This window comes from Sceloporus undulatus, chromosome 6, assembly GCF_019175285.1.
Source record: "Sceloporus undulatus isolate JIND9_A2432 ecotype Alabama chromosome 6, SceUnd_v1.1, whole genome shotgun sequence".
In the NCBI taxonomy this organism is placed as follows: Eukaryota; Metazoa; Chordata; class Lepidosauria; order Squamata; family Phrynosomatidae; genus Sceloporus; species Sceloporus undulatus.
The window spans coordinates 162,731,803-162,758,986 of record NC_056527.1 but is presented as its reverse complement, the minus strand read 5'-3'; the positions used below and the strand labels follow the sequence as shown (position 1 = coordinate 162,758,986).

The 27,184-nt window shown below is 38.3% G+C and overlaps 1 protein-coding gene across 1 annotated transcript in view; it reads left to right on the top strand.

Annotated features, from left to right (window-relative positions):
- Positions 1-26,807, top strand: part of ABHD2 (abhydrolase domain containing 2, acylglycerol lipase) — a 34,613-nt gene extending 7,806 nt beyond the window's left edge. Inside the window, exons 2-11 of the mRNA XM_042473219.1 lie at positions 995-1,075; positions 2,649-2,850; positions 8,309-8,484; positions 10,061-10,228; positions 11,840-12,023; positions 14,100-14,192; positions 16,072-16,182; positions 17,959-18,028; positions 20,885-20,969; positions 21,819-26,807. Of these exons, the coding sequence (XP_042329153.1) occupies positions 2,657-2,850; positions 8,309-8,484; positions 10,061-10,228; positions 11,840-12,023; positions 14,100-14,192; positions 16,072-16,182; positions 17,959-18,028; positions 20,885-20,969; positions 21,819-22,012 (1,275 nt within the window). The 5' untranslated portion in view covers positions 995-1,075; positions 2,649-2,656 and the 3' untranslated portion in view covers positions 22,013-26,807. The remainder of the gene's footprint in view (positions 1-994; positions 1,076-2,648; positions 2,851-8,308; positions 8,485-10,060; positions 10,229-11,839; positions 12,024-14,099; positions 14,193-16,071; positions 16,183-17,958; positions 18,029-20,884; positions 20,970-21,818) is intronic.
- The last annotated feature ends 377 nt before the right edge of the window (positions 26,808-27,184 follow it).

Below are 27,184 nucleotides of genomic sequence, written 5' to 3'. Positions count from 1 at the left end.
TATCTTAGGCCTGTTACAGACTGCCAAAATAAAGCTGCTTCGGGTCTCTTTGGAGGTATGCTATTTAAATGATGCAGAGTCCGGAAGTTGCACCAAAGCCACACTCCATTCCTAAGCACTGGACTGCAGCTTTGGTGCAGCTTCCGGATTCTTAGGATGCATGCATCATTTAAACAGCATACCTCCAAAGAGACCCAAAGCAGCTTTATTTTGGCAGTCTGTAACAGGCCTAAGATATAAAAGGTTGAGAATAGCTGTTTTAGAATAATGTTCCTTTTCCCATGTAACTTTCACGTTGTGTTCTCTCCCTCCTGTGGTTACTTATACCAAAGGTTTCTAACAAACAGCAGCTGCTATTTCAGACAGAGAGTTTATGAAAAAGTGGACCTTAGTTGTGTATTAACAGGGTTTGAGATCTGTGGACAGTAAATGTCTCTTGACTTCCATTTCAGGTACAAGGTCAGTACCATGTCAGGATGACTGCTGTTTGAATCACGCAAGTCTTTTTCACGGTGTGATTTGCTTAAAATGGATTCCTGCAGTTCATAGTTAGAAAGGTTATTTTTAAAATTAGTACCTCTAATTGTAGCGTTTCAATACCACTTTAATTGGCATGGCTGCTTCCTACAGAATCCTGGGAATTGCAATAAAATCTGTTTAAAGGGGGTCCCCGGTAAAGAAAAGATTAAGGACCACTGCTGTAGCAAATTGTTATAAAGACTGTTTTTGACTTACCTCTTCATGAGACAAAACTTAGTGGTTTCTGCAGTGAGGAAGCTGCTTCACACAAATGGCTGTCTCAGTGTAGATACCATGGTCTGGATGCAACTTTGAATGGTCTCTGTAATTGATTCATCTTAAGTGGCCCTAAGACAACTATCCTCTTATATTGCAGGTGTCTTTTGTGCTTTGTACAATCCCTATACTAAGGTTTGCTCTGTAGTCAAATGTTACTATTGCAACTAAAGTGATGAAGTCTATTTCTATTTTTCAGGCAAACTTGGATTTGAACTAAAGATTTGCTTAGAAGATTCCTGAGTTTCCTGTGTTTAAGAATAAGTGACACACCTCACAGGTGGGTTTTATGTACGTACTTCGAACACGCTGTTTGGGAATTGTCAAGGCCTACACTGAGCATCCTTCAATGGTTTGGCTCAGTCCAAATAGAAGAGTGCTGTTGTTTTGTTATGTAACCTAGCAACATTTTTCCATCTAAAGCACTTATCAAGCCACTATTTGAAAATATAGAGAAGTCACCCGCAGACTTGTTTTCTACATCTTTTGTAGACCTGTCTTTATAATCCAGTAGAACATATCAGCACTAACAATAATTATATTGACAGTGGTCAACTCTGACCAAGGTGACTGACCATTAATAGCATGAATTATGTTCTGTTCCTAGCTTTGCAGGATTTATTGCTAGTACTGTACCTCTAATTGTAGAATTTCAATGCCACTTTAATTGGCATGACTGCTCTCTGTAGAATCCTGGGAATTGTAATTGGGTGAAGCACTAGATCTTTTTGTCAGAGCATTCAAAATGCCTCTTAGAACTACAAGTTTCAGGATCCCATAGGATGAATCCATACCAGTAAATCTGGTATCAGGGTGTTAGGATTGTGTCATGTGAAAGAGATTCTCTCTTAATCTCTCGCTCTCAACTGTTTTAGCTTTTCGTCAGATTGCAAGATGGTGGCATGGTGCCAGTGGAGTGAAAATCCTCAGCGCTTTGATGTTAGTCTCTCTGCTAGGCACCTTCCCAGCACTGTTCTCAGCCAGGAGCCATTATTAAGCTCATGGGTAGTGAGGTGAAGTTTAGCAGAAATGTTTTAAGACTTAAAATGAGAATTGCAATGACTAATTGAATTTTGTAATTACTGATGAAATGTGGCTTACTGGTAAGTAGCATTACAGTATCCCTCTATTCAATGAAGAGATGCACAGAGAGGCTATTGACAAGATTGGTTTTCTTGTAAAGAATTACCATTAAGGTCCATGCTTTCTCTAAGCAGATGCCTGTGTGAGTTAGAAAAATATACTTGTATATATTAAGCTCTGTTCCTCCTTGCTTTGATATCTTTCCTTAACTGGACATAGTTTTCTTGGATATCACAGCAGTTTGCTGACTTTATGTAGAAACAGATATGAGAATTATTTGTTTTTCCTTCCTTCACTCAGATCAGTGATTTCTGAAGTATTGATGAATAATGTATAACTTTCAGATATAAAAAGTTTGGTTTAAATTAATACTGGTAATCAAATACTGACTTTTGGGTAGATCTAGACTAATTGATAGTTCTGACATACAGTTGCTATCTGGAGTGTCTTTACTTTCATTGGTGTATTTAATAGGAGTAAAACTCCAAAGTAGTGGTTGTCTGCTAGGGATAATTCCTGTGGAAGCATATGTTCTTTGTCTTAGTATTGTAGGGTAAAATCCAGAGGTATTTTGAGGAGAGAGACGCAGTTCTCAAGCTAAAAACTAGATATTATATTCTTTATGAGTTTGTCCTGAATTGACCTTTTTATGAATAATATTTATATTTGAAAGCATTTTTCACACTGTACTTAACAAAAGGCTGTTACATTGCTTTGTAAGGATTCTTGGGTTGCTGGAAATAGTTTTCTGAGTTTAAATTCTTTTACAGATTTCAAGATGAATCCTTTAATGGAAACCCCTGAGCTGCCGGCAGTGTTTGACGGGGTGAAGTTGGCTGCTGTAGCTGCTGTTCTCTACATTATTGTCCGCTGCCTGAATCTGAAGAGCCCGACTGCCCCTCCTGAACTCATATACCAAGATACTCCTTTGGCCCGCTTCCTACTGAAGTCATGTCCTCTTCTAACCAAAGAGTGAGTAGCCAGCATATTAATGGTTTTCTAATGTTCAAATGAAATATACTAAGTACAACAAGATGCTGTCTTTAGATATCAGGAAATGGTGTAAGATCTTTTTTTAGAAATGGAAAAATAAATTTTTCAGTTTGATTCTAAGAACATAAGGGCAGCTTCACACCTGTACTTTTTTGTTCTATACTTAAGGTGCATTTGAAATATGCATAGTTTTAGAAATATGCGCCTCATTGAGGGAAATTGACTAGAAAGTCTAGCTGAATCCAGACAGATTCTCTTGTGTGCCTACAAGCAGACCATGAAGGTGGGGACTTTCCTGTTTTGTCTCTGGCGTTTGATATGGAGAGCTATTCCAATTAAGCTGTGTATGTTTGGCAGCATCAGTCCAGCTGTGTGATTTGTGCTGAGATCTGTAAAATTACTGTTTAAGTTAACCCTGATAACACTGTTTATTCCTGTTGAAGTTGTTTTATAACAGTAGACTAATTTTGCTCACTATAGGATCAGTACTATTTGTGTGTTCTTTTTCTGTCCTGAGACGCAGTTTCCCTCTGTTCCTATTTCAAATGCTGATTCTGTATTCTTTTCCTGAACATGTAAAGAAGGGGGCTTTGCATGCTGCTCCCAGCCCAGAATTGAATCCCCTGCCCTCCATTCTTTCTGCACATATCAGGCACATCTGCAAGGAGGCAGTGTACTGAGTGCTTGCTTATTATCAGTGCATCCCGGAACTCTGGTCCAGGAATGGCCAATGGCATTGAACAGGCTTCCTCTGCATACATGTCTCCTACTTATTTGTGGGGCTAGTGAGGGAAATGGAAGAAGGGATCTCCTCCTCAAATGATGACTTTCAAATGCAAAACTTTGGTATAAATGACATTTGTTGCTATTTAATCGTTATTATGTGCATTCAAGTTGTTTCCAACTTAGGCAAACCTATCACAAGATTTCCATGACAAGAGTCATTCAGGGAAGGGGCTGTCTTTGCTTTCATCTGAGACTGCTGCATCTACATAGCAGAGATAATCTGGTTTGACATTACTTGAACTGCTGTGGCCCAAGGCTATGGAGTTCTAGGAATTGTAGTTTTGTGTGACATTAGGCCTTCTCCCTTGGAGCAAAGCTCTGGTGCCACAATTACTGTTCCCAGAATTGGAACATAGCCTTGAGTTAAAGTGGTGTCAAACCAGATTATCTCTGCTGTGCAAATGCATCCTTAGAGAGGGTGATTTGCCCGAGGTCACCCTGTAGGTTTCCATGGCCAAGCAGGAATTTTAACCCTGGTTTCCAGAGTTGTGGTCCAACATTCAAACAACTACATTGGTTCTAGTTAATAACAGAATAACCAAGTTTCACTGATATCTGGAGAGTTTAGGAAAATCCTCTAGATGTTAGTGAAACTTTAATTCTGCACCAGAACATGGAATACAATCTGATTACAACTTTTTACCACTGTAAATTGAGATGGTTGTGGAAAGAAAGCTACCTCCCAAGTTTCCAGATTTGGTGTATAACCAGATACATGCCACACCTCATTATGGGTAAGAGTTTCCTGTGGCTTGGTTCAGGTGCAATGTTTAATTTTAATGTCTTAACTTGCATGTGGGTATTTGAGGCCACAGGCCAAGATTTGAACAGTGTTTGGAGGTCATTTATAGGCACAAACTGTGGTTTTATAGTCCCTTGGTTATTTTAGAAATATCAAAGGTACTATATATAACTTAAGTTCTGCATAAGATTATCATGTTAGACATAAAAAACACATTTTATTAAGCATATAATTACAGACTGAACTTACCTATATTGTTTTAAAAAAATATTTACTTGGTTTCACTTTTAAAGTACAAAATCCTGAACTGTAAGGAACACATGAGCTATAAGGAACTGTTTTGTTTTGTCAATTTGAGGAACAGGCAAAAAGTCTTCCATAAAAACAGGAAACAATCAGTATTACCTTTTTTTTAAAAAAAGGTTTGTCTACTATTTCTCCATTGTGCATAATCATTTCCATAAAACAGTTGCAAAAAGGAAACTGACATCAGGAACTGTGTTGAACAATATTGTACATAGTCTTACAGAAACATCTTTCTCTTACAGAGTTTTAGAAATGTTTTGGGAGTAGTAAACACATTGTCTTAAACATTTTATTCTGCATTCCAAAAGAAAATATCCCATAGTCCATTTTTTCCAGTATTTTCATGAAAAAACGGTTTCAGAACCCCGCTCCCTGCAAAATAATAGATTTTCCATAACTTTTTGATCCCCTACCCTGGGCCTTGCTTCATATCTCTAGTATTATATCTGAACCTATCTTCTAGCCTACTCTTCCTTATGTGTGGTTCCCACTCACCATAATATTTTGTTTAGTTAGTTGGCTCTTATTTTCCTTGCTTCTGTGACTCTTCTCCGCCCTGGTTCTCAAAGTAACTTTATATCTGTGGAGCTTCAACCTTTTGGATACACTAAAACATGACAAATGTTAATCCCTTCTTGGACTTTGTGACTCATGCCATTGAGTCTTACGCTTGTGCAGAGACAGCCACACTGGATGCTTTCAGTAGTAATACCAACTGAAAATATTTTTGTTGTCTTCATTCAGTCCTAAATTTAAAAACTAGCTACAGCATTTTCTTCAGTGTTAATAAGGCTAGTACTGTACTAGCCCTCTGGGCCATCTTTCAGCTAATAGGATGGCTGGACCTATTGTGGTAACCTCAGTACATGAATTTTTGCTTTAGGGTTGTGTTAACTGAATAAGTGTGTTAAGGGCTTTTAAACTATGCATTTTGGGGAATGTTCAGAAACTGTAGCAGGTGGTAAATGTAGCGTTGGAGCTAGCTTTTTTTTAGTTAGATTTTGTAATTGCATCAACTTCAGAGGCTTTCAGTTGGTTTCTGAATTCAGCTGTAGCATTTAAAATACTGAAAAGGCTTAGGATCAAAAAACTTGGAGGACCACTGCTTTTAATACAATCTTGCCCACTCCTTCAAAATTTGAGTGGTCCACATTCATCACCAGAAGAAAGGTTGTGACTGGTGAGTATGTAATACAAGACTTTCTCTTTTGGTCTGGACTCGTTTTTTTGTTAGATAAAAAGGGCATGGTAACACTTTAGGAAGAAAAATATTTGTGAGAAAGAACAACTTGTTTCAGGGTAAACAAGCAGCAGATTGGACTGTAAAGTAGTTGAACTCAGTGCAAAATGCATGGAATTTTAATTGCCGTGTCTTTTGTGCAATTCCAAGGTCCTTACTGGGGCTTAAAGGATTTTACATGCTTCTTCTAGGTTAGCCTCCTGATTTAAAGGACTGCTAGAGCAAGTGAATAGAAGTACACACAGCTCTAACTGTTCCTTCTGTTCTAACAAAGTGGGCTTGTTCTGCAGTTAGTTCTATTTAAAAAAAGGAGCATCAACTAACATGACCACAGCCAGTGAAGGATAAAAATAGCATTAGCATCAATCTAGGGCTGCTTTGGTTGTGCTTAGTCCTCATATCATTCAATTGTAATGGCATTCATCATAATGTCCTTTTATGTGATGGAATTTGTGATGGATCAGTATAATAACTATTCTTGCCAGTGGTTACTCTTTTACAACTCTTGTCCCCCAAAGCTCTACAGTCCCCCACTTCTATAATAAACCCCAGAGTCCTCTGGCAGACCCCAGAAGATTTCGGTGGATGGAGTAATCATTTCACATCTGGCTATGTGTTCTTAAGCAGCATCTTAAGAAATCTTTTTAGCAAAACTTCAAACTTTATTGAGAAGTGCATTAATAAACCTGTAATTTAGAACAGTCTGCTGAAATGCTGATATAGCTCATAAATGTGGGTGTCCCATGAAATGCTTTTATTGCTGTTAAGAAGTTCAAAACTCAAAGTTCTGTAATGGCCCTTTTCAAATGACATGTCTGTAAGTAGCAGAATTGAGCAAATACAGCTCTAGAGGAGGCAGTTTGTGCAGAAGCTGAGGCAGATGGCTGTGACTAGTTTATACCATTTGCATTTAGTCAGCATGAGTTATGAGTTACAGTTATCAGTCTTACAGGTATTGCCAAGTACATGTTCTGGCATTATTAGTCGCAAGGCTTTTAAGCACATTCAGGACAGAAGTTTAACTGCAGTTGCAAGTAATGGCTGCAAACACAATAGGGCTATAGAAGGGATATAGTTAAGTTGCTCCAAAAATGATCTGCTTTCCATTGTTGGTGTTTAATGTCAGATTAGATCATGTTGATGATCATGAATAATTCTATTGACAACACCAAGAGTTGTGCAGGACATGAAAAATATATGAATGTGTCCATGAATGAATTAGATAGGATTACAGTGCTGAGCAGTAGATTATGTGTTGTTTGATTACAACCAAGAACCCCATGAATTTGAAATTCTCCTTTTAACAAAATTGCACTGTGGTATCCTCTGGTAGCAGTAAAGGTCCTTTGCTCCCCATACCTGCAGGAATTAATTGTGTGTGAGAGTTTGTGTACAGGTGTGTGGGTGTGTGTACCTTTGATCCATATCCCTCATTCAGAAGTGGACCTCTTCACTGCAGTTCTTATGTCTATGGAATCTTTGTGTCTTTTTAACCTTTTCCCTGACAATATTGATCTACAGAAAGACTGGAAAATAAACAAATAAATGGTCAGTTAAAACCAGTGACAAACCTTTTGAGTTCATATTTGGTAGCACTCCAGAATGCCAAGGTAAATTAATTTCTGGCTCTTCTCATAGTGTTTCCTTTGTGTATATATAGCATGTCTTTTGAACAATATGCTCTTATATTAGGTCAGTGTACTCAAGTTCTGGGAGCTCCCATGGGTCAGTGACCCACACGATCAAGGCAGTGTAACAAGAAATCTGCATGCCAGTCATGAAACATGCTAATCATTGTTTCCAGGGATGCTTTTCTTGCTTTTTGAAAATCATCTTTGTGTTGGCACTGAGGACAGACATTTCATTTGAGTCAGGGCTTAACCTTCTTGATAATGGCTTCCAGAAAATGCTTCTCTTGTTTGACAGTTTTGGATTATGTACCAGCTGATTCCTGGCAGCTGTGTTAATATTGCTGGAATAGATAAAAGCCATCATCCATGTCCTTCTCTCTTTTCCCTCCCCCTCTCCCTTCTAAATTTTCTTCTTCACTACATCAGGAACCATAAATCTGAGATAAAAGGCCATCTGCTTTGGCACCAGGCTACACCACTTTTCTAATGTGTGTACTACAGATGTTTCTTCCTTCTTTGGACAGAAATGCTTTCATAAACATTCTAGACTGTAGCAGAATGATTTTCAGAAGTCATTGAATCATACCTGATATTGGGTCAACTGTTGCCAAGTCATGGCCACAGAGCCGATTAGTGAACACTTTGGAATATCACAATGTCAGGATATAAATTTATTTATTTTAAAACATGACACTGGATGTCTAAAAGATGATATTTTCATTTCCTTTATAGATACATTCCACCTCTGATCTGGGGAAAGAGTGGTCACATCCAGACTGCTCTTTATGGGAAGATGGGGAGAGTAAGATCACCACATCCTTATGGACTTCGCAAGTACCTCACAATGTCAGATGGTGCAACAGCAACTTTTGACCTCTTTGAACCACTGGCTGAAAACTGCATTAGAGGTTAGACAACCAACTATGCCAGTGTATTGTTTGTTGACCTAAAAGCTTAACTAAATAACTGGGTAAATGTTAGTGCTACCTTTCATTGCCTTAGGTTACCACATTGTGAATCTGGGGCACATACAGTGTTGTGCTTGGCCTCTGAAATTTTAGAACTAGGGCCATTATGAAACATTGAAGTTCACATATACAAAAAAAATCTGATAATTGTTAAGATATTGGATATTTTACCAAAGCTATCCCTGTGAGCCTCAGGTGGAGGATTCCAGGCTCTAAAACAATCTCCTCAGGCTGTAGGATCTTTCTCTTTTTATTATTGCTTAATTAAATCTTAAACTTTTTGTTGTAACTGCATTATTAGCATGTATCAGAATTTAAAGTGTGTCAATAATGATATACTTGATGTCCTTTTGAAGGCAAAGCATATGGAGCTGTTAGTTTTGCTAGTTTTGAATGTTGTCCAAATACATAAGAAACCACTGCTTGATGTTCTGAATTTTCCATTCTCAGATGTAGTCCTTTTGCCAATTTATAGAGGCCTGTTCTGGCCAACAGTTTCAGAGTTGCAAATGATTTCTTTATGAAGTGTTTCATTATCACAATATTTACTGTCATTTATTGCCTGTTGATTTATCTATTTCTGAGAACAGCAGAATACATATTTATCTACTGCTTCAACTACTGAAAAAAAATAACAACTTGATAGATCAATAAGTACTTGTTAAAGAAGATAGATAGATCAATAAGTGCAAGTGTCAATAAGTACTTGATAGACAGAGAAAGGAAGTGAGAGAGTGGTGATGGGGGTGTTTTAGGAAAGTAACTGAACTTGCTCAGGGATGTTGACCTACCTGATGGTGGAAGTGGTGGTGGTGACGACAGTGACGGTAATGATTTAATTTATGTCACATCTTCCCATACAGGATCCAGGACTAGTGATCAACAAGCAGAAAGCTGTTTTGGGTGGAGCCTAGAGACATTAATTAGAATAAATGGTCTTAGTTGAAAGAATAGGGCCAAACATTGAAGCCACATAGGACATATTGGGGTTTTCCTTGAAAATATAAGCATACTATAATCATTTTCCTAAATCCCGTTGTTAATCCCAACTAGAGTAGGCCTACTGAGGCTGAATCTGCACTGCAGAAATAATCCAGTTTTACACCACTTTAATTGACATGGCTCAATGCTATGGAATTCTGGGAACTGTAGTTTTGTGAGACATCTAGCCTTCTCTGTCAAAGAGTTCTGGTGCAAAAAAAGTACGGTTCCTGAGCATTGAGTTGAAATGGTGTCAAACTGCATTATTTCTGCAGTGTGTATGCAGCCTAAATCAACACATATGTACATTCCACTGCTTTAATGGGCCTATTCTGGTTAAGGCTAACAACTGGATTTAGACCTTTGTTTTAGTCTCAACAGAAGGTCCATGCATGTGTGAATATTGTTTTGTCCTGAAATAATGTGCTTATTGCATTTGCTGTAATACTGGCTAAAATAAAATGCATACATCAGAACTTGTGGTTTCTTTTGCTTTCTTTCAAACTCTTCTATTCCAATTTTTTCTCTCATACAGAAGATATCACAATGGTAATCTGCCCTGGTATAGCTAATCATAGTGAGAAGCAGTACATCCGCACCTTTGTTGACTATGCTCAGAAGAATGGCTATCGATGTGCAGTGTTAAATCACCTCGGAGCCCTCCCTACCATTGAGCTAACTTCACCACGCATGTTCACTTACGGTAAATATTTGTTAGGTCTTCTCTGCAGCCCTTTCAACACTAGCTTGCGTTTGCATTCTAATAGAGAAAACTGTATGGGATAACTTTTTTTTTTTGGACTGGGCATTTACTGGGCACACACATTGCAAGCTGCTAGTAGCATAGTGTTTGTATCTTTTGCTTCTATCTATTTGTCTATCAGAGTTTAGAAAACTTACTTTCTGAGCTAGAGCTCCCACACTCCCAAAGCACTGCTTCATACTTAGATTATATAACCAGAAAAGTAAGTGATACATAGCTTGTCAAGGTGGTTATAACGTTTTTGAGAGCTTCTGAAGGCTTGTATCTGTTAAAGTGGTCAGTGGAGAGAGCATTTTTGCTAGCACAGGCCTATTGACATTTGCCACTATGTACTTCCTTCTTTGTGATGTGACTCTCAAGCCAGGAGGGCAAGGCCTTCCACGTAATTGTTCTTGAACAGCCATATTATATTGCAGCCCCAATGATATAATTCTGGAAATATTACTGTGCAGTCAAAAAGGCCAGATGAAAACGTTGCAGTGTCTTCCTTTCTTGGGAGTTTTTGTGACTTAGGCGTTGGTCTCAGTAACGAATGCTTGAAAAACATTCTCTGTGCCTTGAGAGAAAATAACTTTTATCAGCTCTGTTCCACAAGAATATGGTCCAAAACAAACTGAAGAAATAATCCAGTTGAGACTGCTTTTACTGCCCTGGATCAGTGCTAGGGAATTCTGGAAACTGTGGTTTTGTGAGACATTTAGCCTTCTCTGTCAGTGCTCTGGTGCCACAATAAGCTACAGGATTCCCTAGCAGTGAGTCAAAGCAGTTAAAGTGGTTCAAACTGGATTATTTCTGCAGTGTGTTTTGAGCCTATGTTTCCAATAGTGCAGGCCCTTAGTTGAGCATCTGATCTGACTGCTGCCACCCAGTCATCTGCTCATTGGGAAGACATCCTGAGATAAAGAGGCATTGGTTAGCATGCCCTAAAGGCACTCCTTGCCTGTTCAGAAGAAGGCAGGCACTGGGCATGGCTCTTCGCAATGCCATTAAAGAGACAAGGAAAAGATGGAAAGAGAGACACGACATCCAAAAAAACCCGAACAGCTTCATTTATTCTTACTGAACTAACAGTGTCTAAGCGGTCTACAACTGAAAGCTAATTGCCCCCAACAAGCTGGGTACTCATTTTAGCGACCTCCTCGGAAGGATGCAAGCCTGAGTCAAGCATGAGCCCTTTCGCTGTTATCGAACTCGCAACCTTATGGTTTGTGAGTAAATGACTGCAGTACAGGCATTTAACCACTGCACCACCAGGGCTAATCTGATCCAATATGGAAAGAGCCAGCATGAAGCCCAGTATCCAGCTAAGTTATTTTGAGGAGCTGCTGACAACATTTTGAAATTCTGTTCAGATGGCCATAAAAAGTTCTTCAGAGGAGCTTGAGTGGGTTTCACAGCTAATGCTATCTGCTTGATGTTGCAGTTGCATTTTCCATCCGTGTGATCTCTTTGTAAATCACTATGAGTGTGTTAAAGCACACATCCTTTTCCACCTATATATAATATTATTAGAAACAGTTTCTTTTAAAAATGTCTTTTTAATGCCTACAGGTTGCACCTGGGAATTCGGAGCCATGGTAAGCTACATCAGGAAGACATATCCCCAGTCCAAGCTGGTCGTTGTGGGTTTCAGCTTAGGTGGAAATATAGTGTGCAAATACCTTGGAGAGAACCAGTCCAACCAGGACTGTGTGTTGTGCTGTGTCAGCGTCTGTCAAGGTTACAGTGCATTAAGGTAAGCTCCTTGTCAGGAGACAAGTGCTACTACCGGTGGGTTTTGCTTAAGACTTCTGCGTACTTTATATTAGATCTGTTGATCCTGTGTAAGTATCTTCTGGATCTTGGATGAGGCCAATTGCACTATGTTCTTTATCCTACCAAATATTACTGTTTTATAAAAACAGAACTCTTATAAATTCTTGAGTTGTGACTCAGAATCTAACGGTAAACTAAATGTTAATATAAACGAATTTAATTACTCTCCAGCAGTCAGATGTTTGTATGTAAGTGAATCAGTCTTTGTATGCTGTGGTCAAGACATGAGCGTACTTCGGAACTCATGGACAGGATTATGAAGCCACAAGACAGGAAGGAATTAGCTCCTCCCTTCCTTCATCTGCTTGTCTGCTCAACATTGCAGCTTTCTAAAACACCATTTCAAAAATATATATACAATGGAAAGCTAGGCCTCATCATTTGACATTTACTTTGCCCCAGTGAAGCAAAGTAGTTTGAGACTCAGCTGTGAACTAAGAATACCTTGATTCAGATATCTCATCTGACATAAATAATCTAGTACAATCAGGCAGACCTTCTTAGGTAGAGCATTCGGCCATTGGTATGCTACAGCCAGAAAAGCACTCTCCCACCTCTACACATTGTACATTGCTCCCAATAGTGAGACACAAAGGAAAACCCTAGATAGTTTTCAAAGATTAGGAAAATACATATTGGGAGAGACACCCCCTCAGATATCACAGATGAAACTTAAGTTCCCCCCATTCTTAAGACAATGGATAGCAACTGGGGAGTTAACCATTTTTGTAAATCAGTATGCTTCAGGTTTTTAAACTCCGGTAGAATATATACTTAGTATTTTTTTATTGTTTATCGCTTGGTTAAAGCCTAAACCAAAGGAGAAATTTCCATCATCAAAAAATAGTCATGGTATTTTTCATCACCCACTCAGACAAATGTATGGAGAATTTAGCTTTTCCTATAATAAAATTTAGGCTTCTTTTGTAAAGATTGGGCGGGGGGAGGGGGCTTTTCTGTAAATGTCATTGAAATGAATTAAATACTGTACAGTGCTATAGTTGCAGCTGCGTTAACAAAATATTGAATACAGGCCAAAATTAAGAGAATTTTATATTTAAAATTAAATACTACATAAATATTTCTGTTTGGCACAAGTGTTAAGCAGTATAGCTAGACTCAGGAAATGGCAAATTCTGTATAAGCAGAACACATCTCAATTGAGCTCTAGTTTCTGACTGCAGAAATAAAGACTCTTTATGCTTCAACTCTGCAGCTGCAGAAATCTTGTGGCAAGATTAAATCTTTAAAAAGAAAGAGGATTAGAAATGGGAACAGCACAAGCTTAGCATATCATGTCTTTTCAGAAATACTTGTGTCGAATATTGATTGAACCTGAAAAAAGGAGGAAGGTGTTCTACTTAAACACTTCATTTTGCAAATGGCTTCATAAGGCTATGCTACCTTTGTGTACATTTAGGGTTGAAGGTCCAAGGTATAATGGATGTACATGCTGGAATGTTTGCTCTTTGCCTTAAATACTTTGGTCTGAGTACTGTGTCTGAATTTTTCTTATGTACTAAAGCTTGCTGTGTTTACCAAGTCGTTTTCAAATACAATTTTGGGTTAATCTGTATGTCCTCTGCCAAATTTTGTAATGTTTTATCCCCACGTGAGTTGAAGCAGTACCTGTTGAGACAGCATAAGACTTGCCACTTCTCTTCTCAGAGAGTTCTGTTTTACAGAACTGATTGGCTAATGCAGAATAAACTTGGTGGTTCTTGTACAAGCTCTTAGCTGTCTCATGCTCTGATATCTGAGAATTTTGTTCCCCCTGCTGGCTAAACCTTTTTATACTGCATCTCTATGAGGCACGGCTGTGTTTTTGATAAAGGGGGCTTTAAAGATTGAAGTTTTGACTGTGTTTGGTATTCCCTGGAAGAGAAACAAACCAATTGTGTGGGAATTTGCCATCTACTTAGATTACATTTTGCTTTTATAGCCAGGAGGCTTGTTTTGCTTGCTTTAACTAATTCCTTCTTCCAAATATATTTAGGGCCCAAGAAACATTCATGCAGTGGGATCAGTGCCGGAGACTTTACAACTTCCTCATGGCAGACAATATGAAGAAAATCATTTTGTCTCATAGGTACAGAAGTATGCTTGTTATAATCTAAATGGACCTTAGTGTCAGTTTATCACATGCAGCGTCATTAACTCTTCTTATCACAATGTGTAGATTGAAGATTGATTGAACCAGTGTACTGTCATCATTGAGTTGACTTAACAGTTAAATCTATCCAATTACCTTTGGATGAATATCTACTAAAGAATTATATCTCCTATACGTATTTCTATAGTAGTTCGTATAGGAAGGTCAGTAACATTTTAGCTGAGGTCTGAAAAATGGTTTGAAACAGTTAACTGCAGTCTGAAAACCTTCTAACTGTAGCTGTTTTAAAAAATCTTTGCTATTAAATGACTCTTATTATGTGTAGTAGATAAAACTTGCTTCATTCATTCCAGACAACTAAATATTTTGGCCTAGTTTAAGTTATTTTAATCTTTTTGTTAAAACAGCTCTCATTTGTAGGTGTGAACAGACTTTGGTAGCTTTGAGGAACAACTTGTTTAATTGCTCAAAACATTAAATTTGTCTAATAGTTCTATTGTGTTGTAGGGAAGAACATCAAACCAAGATCTTACTCATGCTCTCTGCATTGCAGCTGCTCCTTGGAGAGCAACAGGTGTGCACATGGCCCATGACTACAGTTCATTTGTTGTGGTCTCTGTGCATACTCTGCTGTCAAGGCCATTGTGTTCTCTGTAATCCACTCCTGGATCTAATGTATCTTATGGCAGATGTCTCCAGTGAATAGCTTATGCTAAAATAATCATTCCAAGTAGCTTATTTGGATGAGCTGATGTTATCACACCTCACTAATGTGATGGCAACCAGATGGAGAAGTAACTATATCCAGTTTTTTGCATGAATGCCAAAACCATCCATATCTCTTTCTTTTATATATGTACAATGCATTTATGACTGCAAAAACTTCATTATAAAACCTGTATCTATTGTATCGTTCAAAAGTTCGCTTTTCCCTAGCTTTCTCAACACAACAGAAATCTGTGGATTTTTAAAAGCAATTAGATTCTCAGCTATTTTCACTTTGTTACACCTCAGATTTTTATCAAGGCAAGCACTCTCTAGCTGTATCTTCAGTTACTTCAAGGATAATTGAACTAAACAGTTCTGAACCCCAGTTGACTGTACTCTTTTCGAATAGATTTTTTAATTTATGACATTTTTAACCCATCCTTCCTTGAAGGGCCAAGATTATTATACTTGGATATCCAGAGCCAACAGAATCAAAACACCCATCTCTTTCCTTTGCAGCCTGCTCCAAAAGGTTTCCCTCTGCTGAAATGCAGGTTTTTAGAGTAAGGAGGCTACAGAAGGAAGGGGACATAGCTTTATTATTTTTCTAAACTTCTGCCCACTGCGATTCAAAAGCAAATTACAAACAATTTCAAAATCAAAGACCCGATAGAAGAATGCTGATTGATCACCAGACACAAGCTCAACAAGAATGGAACTGGCCCAACTTTCCTTGAGAGCGAGTTAGGCAGTCAAAATGCTGCTATAAAGAAAACCCTGTCATGTGTATTCATCAGCCTAGCCTTTCAGGATGATGAGACACAAAACATGGCCTTTGACAGAATATTTTAATTTCTGGGTAGGTTTGTGCAAGAGGAGATGGTTCTGCCCAACCTGCACAGAGCTATATCAGCTTTTAAATACTTCTACCTTACGTTGTACTCTGTACAATGTTATGTCATTATCTAGTTTCTTGTCAGGTTCACACAGAACAAAGTCAGAACTGTTTGAAATGACTGTGAGAAGTGATATTGATAGACATCTGAGGATCTCTTCTTTGTAAACTTGGGTATTTCAGTGATTACTGTTTGTGTTTGCGTTGCATAAATGATTACCATTTGTGTGTGTTTTCTTTCTTTCTCTTCAGACAAGCTTTGTTTTCTGAAAGCCCTAAAATACCTCTAGGTTTAGCAGATACAGACCTGAACAGACTTCACACAGCAACATCTCTCATGCAGATTGATGACAACATCATGAGGTATGTAAAGATTCAATTTAATATATTTCCTATATAAATATAAGGTATTGCAGCCTTCCTGAATCCAGTGTAGTCTGACTCATCTCAACCCCAGCCAGTCAAGCCAATGGTTGATGATGATAGAAGCTGCAGTCCCACTTGAAGGGAACAAGGTTGGGAAGGTTGGTGTGTTGTCATTTAGACCTCCTTGAAATTATTCACTGAATTCCCAACCACTCTGTATACATTTTTTTAGGATTTGGCTCACTACTAGCATACTATAAATGGCAATCTTGTTGGTGACTGAGGTTAGATTTCTGAGCTGGCTGGTTATGGTTGGATTATATAGTTGAGGTTCGCTTGTGTTTCAATAAAATCAGTCCTCAATCCTTGCTTTAAAAAACCCTTTAATGTAAAAACTTGGACTGTGTATATATTTTGTTCATCGTATACCCATTATTGTAATATATAGTGCTGTTTAAATACTTGGCAGTGTTGTTTAGTGAATGCATTGTATGCCAAGAACATTACTCTACTAGAAGGACTTCTACTCCCAGATGTCCTAAGCACTTTCATTTCAGGTTCAGAGGAGAAACAATCTTTATCTAAGTAACAGACTTTTAAAAGCTGCATGAAATTTTCTTAGGCTGTTGTATTAATAGCAGGAACCTGTTGTTATTAGTGTCTGTGGCTGAAGCTTGTGGTGAGTATAGACAGATACAAGTAGGTACAAATACACAGATAATACAGTTATAATACAGTTTTAGAAAGAAAGTTATGTTTGCTTTATCAGTGCTTACAATTTTTTACACATTGTATCACATAGCTGAACTTCTCTCTTGGAGTTTCAAGGGTAGGTTTTCTAGTACCAAATGATACCTTTCCGTAGAAATTAGATGAAACTTTCCTTGATTAGAAATAGTTTCCTATATTTCATAATGCATTGAATCTTGTTTAAAGTGATACAGCAGGAAAGCCACCCTATCCCTGGACGATTCCCATTTTTTTCAGCTTAGTTTTACCCTCTGTAAAATTTGTATATCCCCAAAGGCAAAATAAGAGCTGTCAGACCTCTTGTGAGCATCTGTCTCCTTGCTTATTTTTGCTTTCTGCAGGTGCAAATACTGAAATGTATTGTGGGGAAAAATGGTAGATGGCTTGTTTTGTTAATGACCTGTACAGAACTATATTTGGGACTGGTGGGAGTGATTGAACCCTAATAATAAACCTAGCATTATATCCACTGTAAACTGGGTAGGTGGTAGATCAAATTAGAGGCTTTGTTCTTAGATGAAATAGGAGTCTGACATAGAAGTTCATTCTGCTTGTTCAGAAGAGAGTATTAATGTGTCTGGGAGGGGGCTAGCTATACAATTAGTATTTAACTTCTCAAATTGTAGCTATGATGGTTAATCAGAAAAGATTTTCAAAACATTACATACAGCTATGCACATATATGTTCTCTACCATTTATCCATCATACTGCTTCCCTGTTTGGTGTCTTGTTCCTTAGGTAACAGTTCATTTAAGTAGCTTCATTGCTTCCTTGGCCAGGATGAATTTAGCTATTGTACTTAGCAACCAAGAATAGAAAGCATTTCTAAATAGTTCTGTGATCTCTATGGGTATTTAATTAAATAGTTCCTTCTGAGCCTTAATTAGATTTTTTTTTAAAATGCATTGAAGTAATAATTCCAGATATCTTACTTGCAGAACTCTTTCAATACTATTTTAAAAATCAGAAGAAAATAGTTGAAGGAAAATCCTTCTCATAAACTTTCTTTCTTTGTGTCTCAGGAAGTTCCATGGCTACAATTCCTTAAAGGAGTATTATGAACAGGAGAGCTGCCTGCATTACTTGCACAGAGTGAGTTGCCATAATAAATACTGTTACTTTGGTTCTTTTTAGTGGAAGGGGAAACCTTGTACAGTACTGTGACATGCAGTTTGTATGTGTATGTAATTTAAATTAAGAATAATCCTTGAAATGGAAATATTGCTCTATAACTAGCCTTAATATTTCTTCCTCTACCTTGGGAATATAAATTTATAATTAAAGGACAGGATATAAATGATTTAATTAAATAAATTGCATAAATACACAGGTTTAGCTCATGCGCTTGAATGAACATTTTAATCTGAAAATTTTAGGAAAATTCATACAAAATGAGCAAACAATCTTAGATGCAGTGCAGAGTATACTATATAGTTACATATAATATTGTCACTTGACAGAAATAATCAGATCTGACATGTTAAAGCTCTGTTACTTGCTTGAAACTGAGTAAAACTTAGTAGCTGAAGATGGCCCTTTCTTACAGTCTCATTCTGTTTCGCTGCAGTTATTACCTTAAGTGTCAGTAGGCTAAACTTCTACATAACTCCAGTGAAATAGATTAAATACATACACTACTATAAACCCTACTTATTTGATCTTGCTTTTTTGTCTCTCCAAATTCAAACTGCAGCAAGTGGATGTCACTGGAAAGTGATTGTCGTCTACCTAGCTCTGCATCAGTTACACGCTCAAATATTGTACTAATTTAAAACCTTGTCTACCGCCTTTAGCAAAGCATGAGCTAGGTTCTGTCACAAATCTGGATTACTCTAGACAAAGAAGTGCTATTTGCCCATATTTGTGGATATAAGACATTTCTGAAATAGAAGCCATCTATATCTGAGCGATGCCTGGTTTTGGTTAAATAGGACCTGCCATTCTTCCTGCTCAGATTAAAAGTAAAACTGAGCTTCTGATTATTCAAACTGTGAACCTCTCACAGCAGAAGACTGTTGTATTGCATGCAGAATTTATCCCATGGTATATGTGATGATTATCTGTCTATCAGAGGGCAGGAAAAATAGTTTTTTAGGCTGCAACTGACAGAATCTCCCACCTGGCATAGCTAATGGCAATATTGACTGAGGAGTTCTGTAACTTTTAGTCTAAAAATAACTACTCTGAACTTGTAATATAGCATTAATGGCCAAAATGGTTTTCCACATGCAAAACATTAACTAAAGATGTGAGGGGAATAGTATGTAATCCTCTTCATAATCCATAGCCATAATTGAAGGGCCTTTTAACAAAGTGGTCTGCATTATGGCTTTCATAGGAATCTCCGGTCCAGCATTGTTAAGCTTTACCATCAGTTTTAAATGTGTGTTATCAGAACATCTGGACACTTTATTTCTGTTGATACAATCTCTCATATTTATTAGATTAAGCATAAATCTACAGTATGATGCAGTGGCAAGAAAAAAAAGATAATCCAGTTCTAGAATGCATCAACAAAACTGCAGTGTCCAGATCAAAGGAAGTACTAGGACCACTCTATTCTGCTTTATTTAAACTTCATCTAGAATACTCTGGCCATTTCTAAGGAACACAGTCTAAGAAGGATAAAGACAAACTGGAATACGTAGAGAAGAGGGCAGCCAGAATGGTAAATTGTCTGGAAATCAAGTCCTAAGAAGAGTAGTTCAAAGAATTGGGTATATTTTGCATGGAGAGGTGATATGATAGCCAAAATAAACATCTGAAGAGCTGTCTTTTGGCAGATGGAGCAAACTTGTGTATTGTTATTCAAGAAGTTAGGTCCTGAACCAGTGGGCTTAAATTACAAGCAAGGAGATTCCAACTAAGCATTAGGAAAAGCTAGTGGTAATCACTGTTTGATGGTAGAGCAGACTACATTAGAAGATGGTGGATTTTCCTTCATAGGGCATAATAACTTAAAAACGGATTATTTAAGACCAGTGAAAACATTTTTAAATAATACAACTGTAATACATTTGCGGAGAGCCAGCATGGTATAGTGGTTTGAGTGTTGGACTAGGACTCTGGAGACCAAGGATTGAATCCCAGCTCAGTCATGTAAACCCACTGGGTGATCTTGGTCAAGTCACATTCGCTCAGCTTCAGAGACAGGGCATCACAAACCTCCTTTGAAGGAACTTACCAAGAAAACCCCATGATGGGATCGCCTTAGGATTGCCATAAGTCAGAAATGATTTGAAGGCACACAACAAATAATACATTTGCATCCTGGATAAAATCAGTTAGGCCCAAAGGCTTTAGTAAAAAGCCAGGTACACAGGCTGTATATTATACGATCTTAATTTGGAGTCGATGGACAGGTTTTTAAAAATATGTGAACTGGGTGCAAAAAAAATGCTCCCCTTTTCCTTCCAATTATTTTTTTTTCCTGCCATAGTGAATTTTAAGATAAAATTCTAGGCCGAGAGCCTGCATTTGGTGGCATATGTGTCAGGTAGGAATGTCTCTGTAGCTATGCCTTCCTTGTGGTCACTTGCAACTCTGTGATTCTAAGTGTGTTCCTGCAGGTTCAGGGCCAGCACTTACTTTTGGTTTCACAACTAGGGTTGCATATAGATTTTCTTTTTGTTATATGTTCTGTTTTACCAGATGGAGCAAATATATTGGAAGGTACCGTACTAAATATCTTAAGCATTGTAGTGCTATAGTGAATCAGTAAATGGCACTTTTGCACTATAATTCTAAAAATTCAAGGACATAGGATAAAAGAAATCATTTCAGACAACACCCAAGAAGAAATTAATGAGTGGACACAGAGCCAACAACAACTGGCAAAACACAAGGAGCTATTCCCATGCAGGAAGAGTTTACACTTTTTTTAAACCAACCTGGAAGAGCCCTTGTTCAGCCATAAACTTATAAATTACTCCCTTTTTGTGTTTGCAGATCTTTGTTCCTCTCTTGTTGGTTAATGCTGCTGATGACCCTCTGGTACATGATAGTCTCTTATCAATCCCAAGAGCTCTCTCAGGTGAGCTGAAGGCTTCAAAGCTAGTTTGTTTCTTTTTTCTTTCCAAACCTGATTGTATTGAGAGAGAATTTCACATTTCCCTTGCTAAGTACAGTGAGCTGCATTCTTCCTTGTTCTGTTGAAGACTGAATTCCAGCCAGTCAGCAAGGCAGGAATGCATTTTGATGGTCTAAGAATAGTCTTGGGTATAAGTAAAAGAAGCTTGTGTGTTTTCACAACTATTTTACAGACAGTTTTGTTACATGTGGAATTTGCTGTGTTGTTTATAGCACCATCAATGTTTTTAGTAACACCATGCACCCATTTTGCCTAGTGCACAAGACAGGTCCTTTACCCCCAAGATGTTTATTACCATCTAAAATTTAACCTAGGAGAAATAGAACAAAGGGGTGGTCTGGCCTGATTTCTAGAAGGAGCTATGGAATGCATCCTCCATCTTGATCAACAGAGCCTACTTGTGACATTATGACAGTATTCTTGGCTGCATGTTAAGTGCATGCTCCAAACAGAAGAGGAGCCTTTCTTTCCCTTAAACTTGAGATGGTATTAAGTCACAAAGTACTGTCGTTTGCTGAGAGGCAGAAGAGCCCTGGTGGCGCAGTGGTTAAATGCCAGTACTTTAGCCACAACCTTGTGAGTTCGATTCTGAGGGCTCCAAGGTTAACTCAGCTTTCCATCCTTTTATAGGTTAGTAAAATCATTACCCAGCTTGTTGGGGGCAATTGGATAGCACATTCTAAACTTCTTAGAGAATGCTTAGTTCACTATGAAGTGGTACAGAAATGTAAAGTGCTAAAATGCTGAATACTAGTCAAGTTCTGTTCTCATCTTTGTTTTTTACTCTTTCAGAAAAGCGGGAGAATGTCATGTTCGTATTGCCATTGCATGGAGGTCACTTGGGTTTCTTTGAGGGTGCAGTACTCTTTCCTGAGCCCCTCACCTGGATGGATAAGCTTGTGGTGCAGTATGCCAATGCCATCTGTCAGTGGGAGAAGAATAAATCTCAATGCTCTGATACAGAACAATCATCTGGCCAAGAATAAATGGTCCCAAAGACATTTCAGGTTGTCTTACCTTAATCCCCATCTTCTGGAAATCTTCTCTTCTTGCCCTTCTTTTCCAAGCCTGACTTGTTGGGCATCTTCATCTTGGGCATTTTGTCCACAGTGTTTCATGCCAAAACAGAATTGCTACACAAGGAACTAATGAGCAACTTGGGAGTTTATCTGAATGTTTGCAGTGACATCATGCATTGAGAGAACCATCTACTGAATTGGTGGGTTGGTATCTGAAATAAGTGCAACAAGAGAATCACTTTGAAAGTAGCAAGTGGTTCCAGTACTCTTGACCCTCTCCTCACATTTTCACTGATGAAAACAATCTAAAAATAACTATCTGGTTTTTGCAAAACTTGTATAGCTGTCAGTAGTGTGAGTTTCGAGTGCCATTCTCTTTGTGGTTGCATTTCCCCTCGCAAGCCCTCAACCCCAGCAGGGGGAAAAGTTAATATCAATTTGTAGAAGAAACCAGCAATTCACTTCTGCAAGTCATCGGTGTGGCTGCCCACAAAACATGGGGGGAAATGGAGTCTTAAGCTTTCAGAATTGCATCTCTACATCAGTAAGGGCCCTTGCCCTTTCTGGTTAATGCACTGCTGAGGTTTAGATTGCTTTGAAAATATTTGGAGTGTTATCTGCACTTCAGTTGCTCCAGTGTTTTGGAGCAATGGCATTGAGTCGCACGTTTGGCTTTTACGCTGGAACTTTACACATAGATAGTTCTGGATGGTTAAATCCAATGGATTCCCTTTTGTGTTACCACTTGAGACTAAACAAGTAGCCTTGTGATATTTGCCTTTTCTATTGTAAGGAATTTTATTTTGACACAGGACTTAGTGTGCTTTTAAACCCAGGCCTTTTAACACAGTCTTTGAATGGAAGTCAGTAACTATCAGCCTGCGGATGTTTTGTTTCATTTTTATTTTTTTAGAGTACTCCATAGCAAATCAATGTATGTGCTCATAGGAACTTTGTGTATGAAAAACAGAGAAAATAAGACATGCTCTTCGCCTCTCCAAAAATTCCATGTATATTAGAGTGGCACAAACAAATCAATCCCCAAACCTTTAAAGCATTGAGTGGCTATTTCAGCCGCACATTCTTTCCTTGGAAGTATTGTGGACTGGGGGTCTTCAATACTGAACAGCTAGAAATATTTATGTATTAACTGCCTCTGCTGTTAGTGAGTTCCATAAGACAATTTTATGAGACTACTTGTCCACATTGCATTCTTTCAGCACAAAAACATCAACAGGATATTGTGAGTATTGTATTAGGGAGACGTGCAGTGAAGAAATAGCCTCTTTGCTGCCACTGAGTAAAGAGTTTTTCCTGAAAGAAAGACTATCAAAGTAACAATAATGAGAATTTTAAAAATCTAATTGTACAATGACTTTAAGAAGACAGTGGAACTCTTAGGTTAAACTCTGCTTCACTTTCTCATCCCTCCTTACGGCTCCATTCACCTCTCTTTTACATGAGTTCTGTCATCAGAAGCTCATCATTTAGCACTTTATGATTTTGACCTTTTGTTTTGCAACCCAGACACTTGTATCTATAGTGCCCTTTTGTTTGTTTGCTATATATGGGTAGGGAATGGTCAATGCTGTGCAGAGCATCAATTGGACCAGCTTTGACATCCGGAAAGGTGTATCTTGTATTTTGGGGGCGGCTGTTGTTTTTCTTTAAGTGAGCAATAATTAGGTACTCTAGCAAAGGTGCATTTCTCACATCAGGTGTCCAATTTCTTCAGCCTTAGTCCACCATCCTTGGCCTGTTAGCTGACTGTGTAACCTGAACGTTGACTACCTAGTGAGAGTTTACAAGTTCTTCTGCTCCCCCAGAGAGGGAGAAATGACCAATAGAAATGATGCAAGACTCAGCCAGTGTGCTTAAGGCTTTCCTTCTCCGTCCTCTCCCCAAAAATAGGCTTTTAAATTATTTCTCATCCTATTGTATGTTGTCCTTGTACATTTTCTATATATTCATTAATGGCTAAATTCCAATATAAGGTCCCCACAAACCTTTTTGTGCAGCTGAAATAGCAATCTGGGCTGGCTAGGGCATACTAAGAATGTCTTTTCTAACTGAGCAGAATAGTTGTTTAAATTAATTTTGTTTGTTACAGTATATAAAAAAAAACATGAGCTAATGGAACATATTTATCCCCAGTGGACTTAACCTTTGCAAAGTAAACTGAAAAGGAGTCTGCTATTGGTTCCTTTCACATCAATATCAAGCATAGTAGTTTGTCCTCTTAGCAGCCTGTTAAGAGCTGTTGCTGTAAGTCCTCATCCTCTCCAGCCTCACTTTAAAAGAGTGGGTGCTGCGTAGCAGAATTTAACACAATGAATGACTCCCCCCCCCCCCCCAGAAAAGACCTTTCCTTGTTGCCGTTAAATTGAAGAAACTGCCAGCCAGGAAACCTACAGGTGTCTTTGCAATCCAAGGCTTTTTTTAACCTTCCCCTCCTGAAGGTGGGAGTGAGGGTACAACTTGCTCTTGTTCATTGCAAGGCCCAGCAACTGTAGATTGTTTTGGGGTGCAAACAAGAAAGGTATCATATCCCTGCCACTGATGGCATTTTTAAACTGTAGTACTCAGGGATCCTATGGCCATGTCTCTGTTTAGCCTTTTGAAAGAGGAACTGTGATTTAAAATTCTTTTGGATGGGAATGAGAAACAAAACACATCCCTTGAAAGTTATTTTGATCGCTTCGGGAAATATTAAAAAGTAAGTTCTGTCTATATCACAAATAATGATGTCAGTTATTAAATAATAATGTTGCCATCTAACTATTATAGGAGGACCAGATGTTGTCCATTCTTGATTGTGAAAGTTATATGCTCAAATATAACTCTATCTATACCAGAGACATGGCAGAAACATATTGTTTAAAACATGGTTGATCCTTTTTTTCTTTTTTAAATCATTTTCATAACAGACCTGCTCCTACATTCAGCTAGTCTTCTCCAGAGTACCTGCAGAATGATGATAACAGTTTTCCTCAAGTTGTATTGTTTTACCAGTGTAAGGTCTATTATTGTTGATTTTCATTTGAGTTTACTTCTTGGTCCCTGAGATTTTTATCATGGAGAATATACCTTAACAGAGAAACTCACAAAAGGGGTCCAGCTTTTTTCCTCTCTCAATGAGTAGTTATAGCAACAGTAACTAGTAAGAAGGTTAGAAGTGTCCGCATCACATCTCTGGCAGCCTCCTATATATCTATTTTTAATGGCATTTTTCCTCTGGCGTATGCCATGCGGGGGTCTTAGTGGCATACCAGATTATCAAAAGGAAGGTAAAAGACAACCTGCTGTTGGCATGATGAGCATGGAATTAAGGGTCATGTGTTCACTTTAAAGAGCAAGGACTCAGGTCAGATGGGGGTATGCCATAACAGTTCTCCTGGAATTTGTGGCCTTCGTTCTTTGTGAACATCCTGTTGTGCTGTCTACAGATGTTCCTGTCTGGAATTTGTTTCTTAAGCCTGCTTTTCCCTTGAAGGGCCTTTGGCATGGAGACATTACAAAACGAGATGAAGTTATCTGGGTGGAATGGTGGAAAAATCTGTGTCTTTTTTATCAATAACTGTACTGTATCTCATTTATGTATCTGGTGTTCTGTTCTTTTTGCTGGTTACATGAAAGGGCACAACCATGAAGGGCAGCATTTGCTAAGCTGGAACTGAGAATTGGCACCCCTCCTTTCAGCTCCCTCCATTTTTTGCAAACAGAGACTATTGTTCCTCTTTTCCTCTGTCCAGGAATCTTCAATTTAATGCCTCAGTTCCTGGGAGCACCAAGCTGATTCATGTCCTAGTGGAACAACCAGTTGCCTCCTGATCTGTGGCTCTTATCATTCAGCAGAAATACTGTTGTTCCAGTAGCAAGATCTGTTTTGAGTTTTTGCTATAATGCAGCAGTATTGTATAAAAAGCCTTGCCACTGTTGAAGGAGGTTCAATTTCATATCAGAAAGATTGTAAAAGCATCACCCATTTGAGGGCCAGCAGCACTTAATTCAAGCGGCTATTGTGAACTGGAAACCTGAAGCACTTAAATCTGCCATCTGGGTTAATCTCTGGTAGCATCCAGCCCACTCTGAATCTATGTTCTCCCACACTAATTTCATCACAGCTGTATTTAGCAGTAAATCCATAGATTCATTCTGGGCAGTTTTTCTCCTCATTTAAGAAAGCACAACTTTTAAAAGAGAGATTCCATTTTTTTCTTCTCCTGAACATAACCAAGCAGAGGGATATCTCAAAACACCTCAGGAAGCTAGACCTGTACCTGTGCACTCTTTGATTTCTATCACTGCAGCTGCCTTATCAGAGTGAAAGGAGTATTGGGCTTTTTGCGTTCCTTTTTTTTCCTTTTCTTTGAAAGTCTATTTTGGCAATTTTTTGCTTCCAAACAGACTTTTTGGAAACCATCACTTCCACATTCCTAATTCCTTTGGAAACAAAAAAATGCTGCCCTGAAAAGGTTTCATGTGTGCAAGTGTTTCTCGTCGCTGCTGGTTCCTTTTTGAATTCTTAGGAGCCAGCAGTTTGGGGGGCTGAAGATTTGCAACTAGCAATGCAATTTTTCTAAATAGGCTTAAGGTTTCAAGTTTTTTAAAAAGCGTGTCCTTGATTTTTTTTCTTACTTTTTGTGTTCTGTGTGTGCTAAACGGAGGTCATTGCAGAACAAAGTAATTTTGTTATATTTGATTCAATGGATTTCTTTGCTTACAGAAATAAAATAAAGACCTTACTGAGTTCATAACAAGTTCTTGTGCCTTGTTAGTGGTTTATTCTGGCTTAGAAGAGGGGCTAGAAGTGGGCAAACCTGGACTTGTGTGATGTACTTTATTTTCGTTAACTGAAATCTGGCGGTCTGTCTATCAGATAAATGGCTAATAGGGCTCATGGCCTAAGCTGACATGAAAAATGGGATGGATAGAGCCGGGTACCTCCTGCACCCTCCCTTTGCCCCATTAATCGACATATACAAATACAAATCTACTAAGTTACTGTAGATCAGGTGCTCTAAACCTCTGTAATGGCTGCTGGCTGATCCCCGTACTTTATAGATGAACAATACGGATGAGTGGTGATTAATACAAGGTACGCTGTAACAGTTTTTCTTCTTCGTGGTCTCTGCGAAT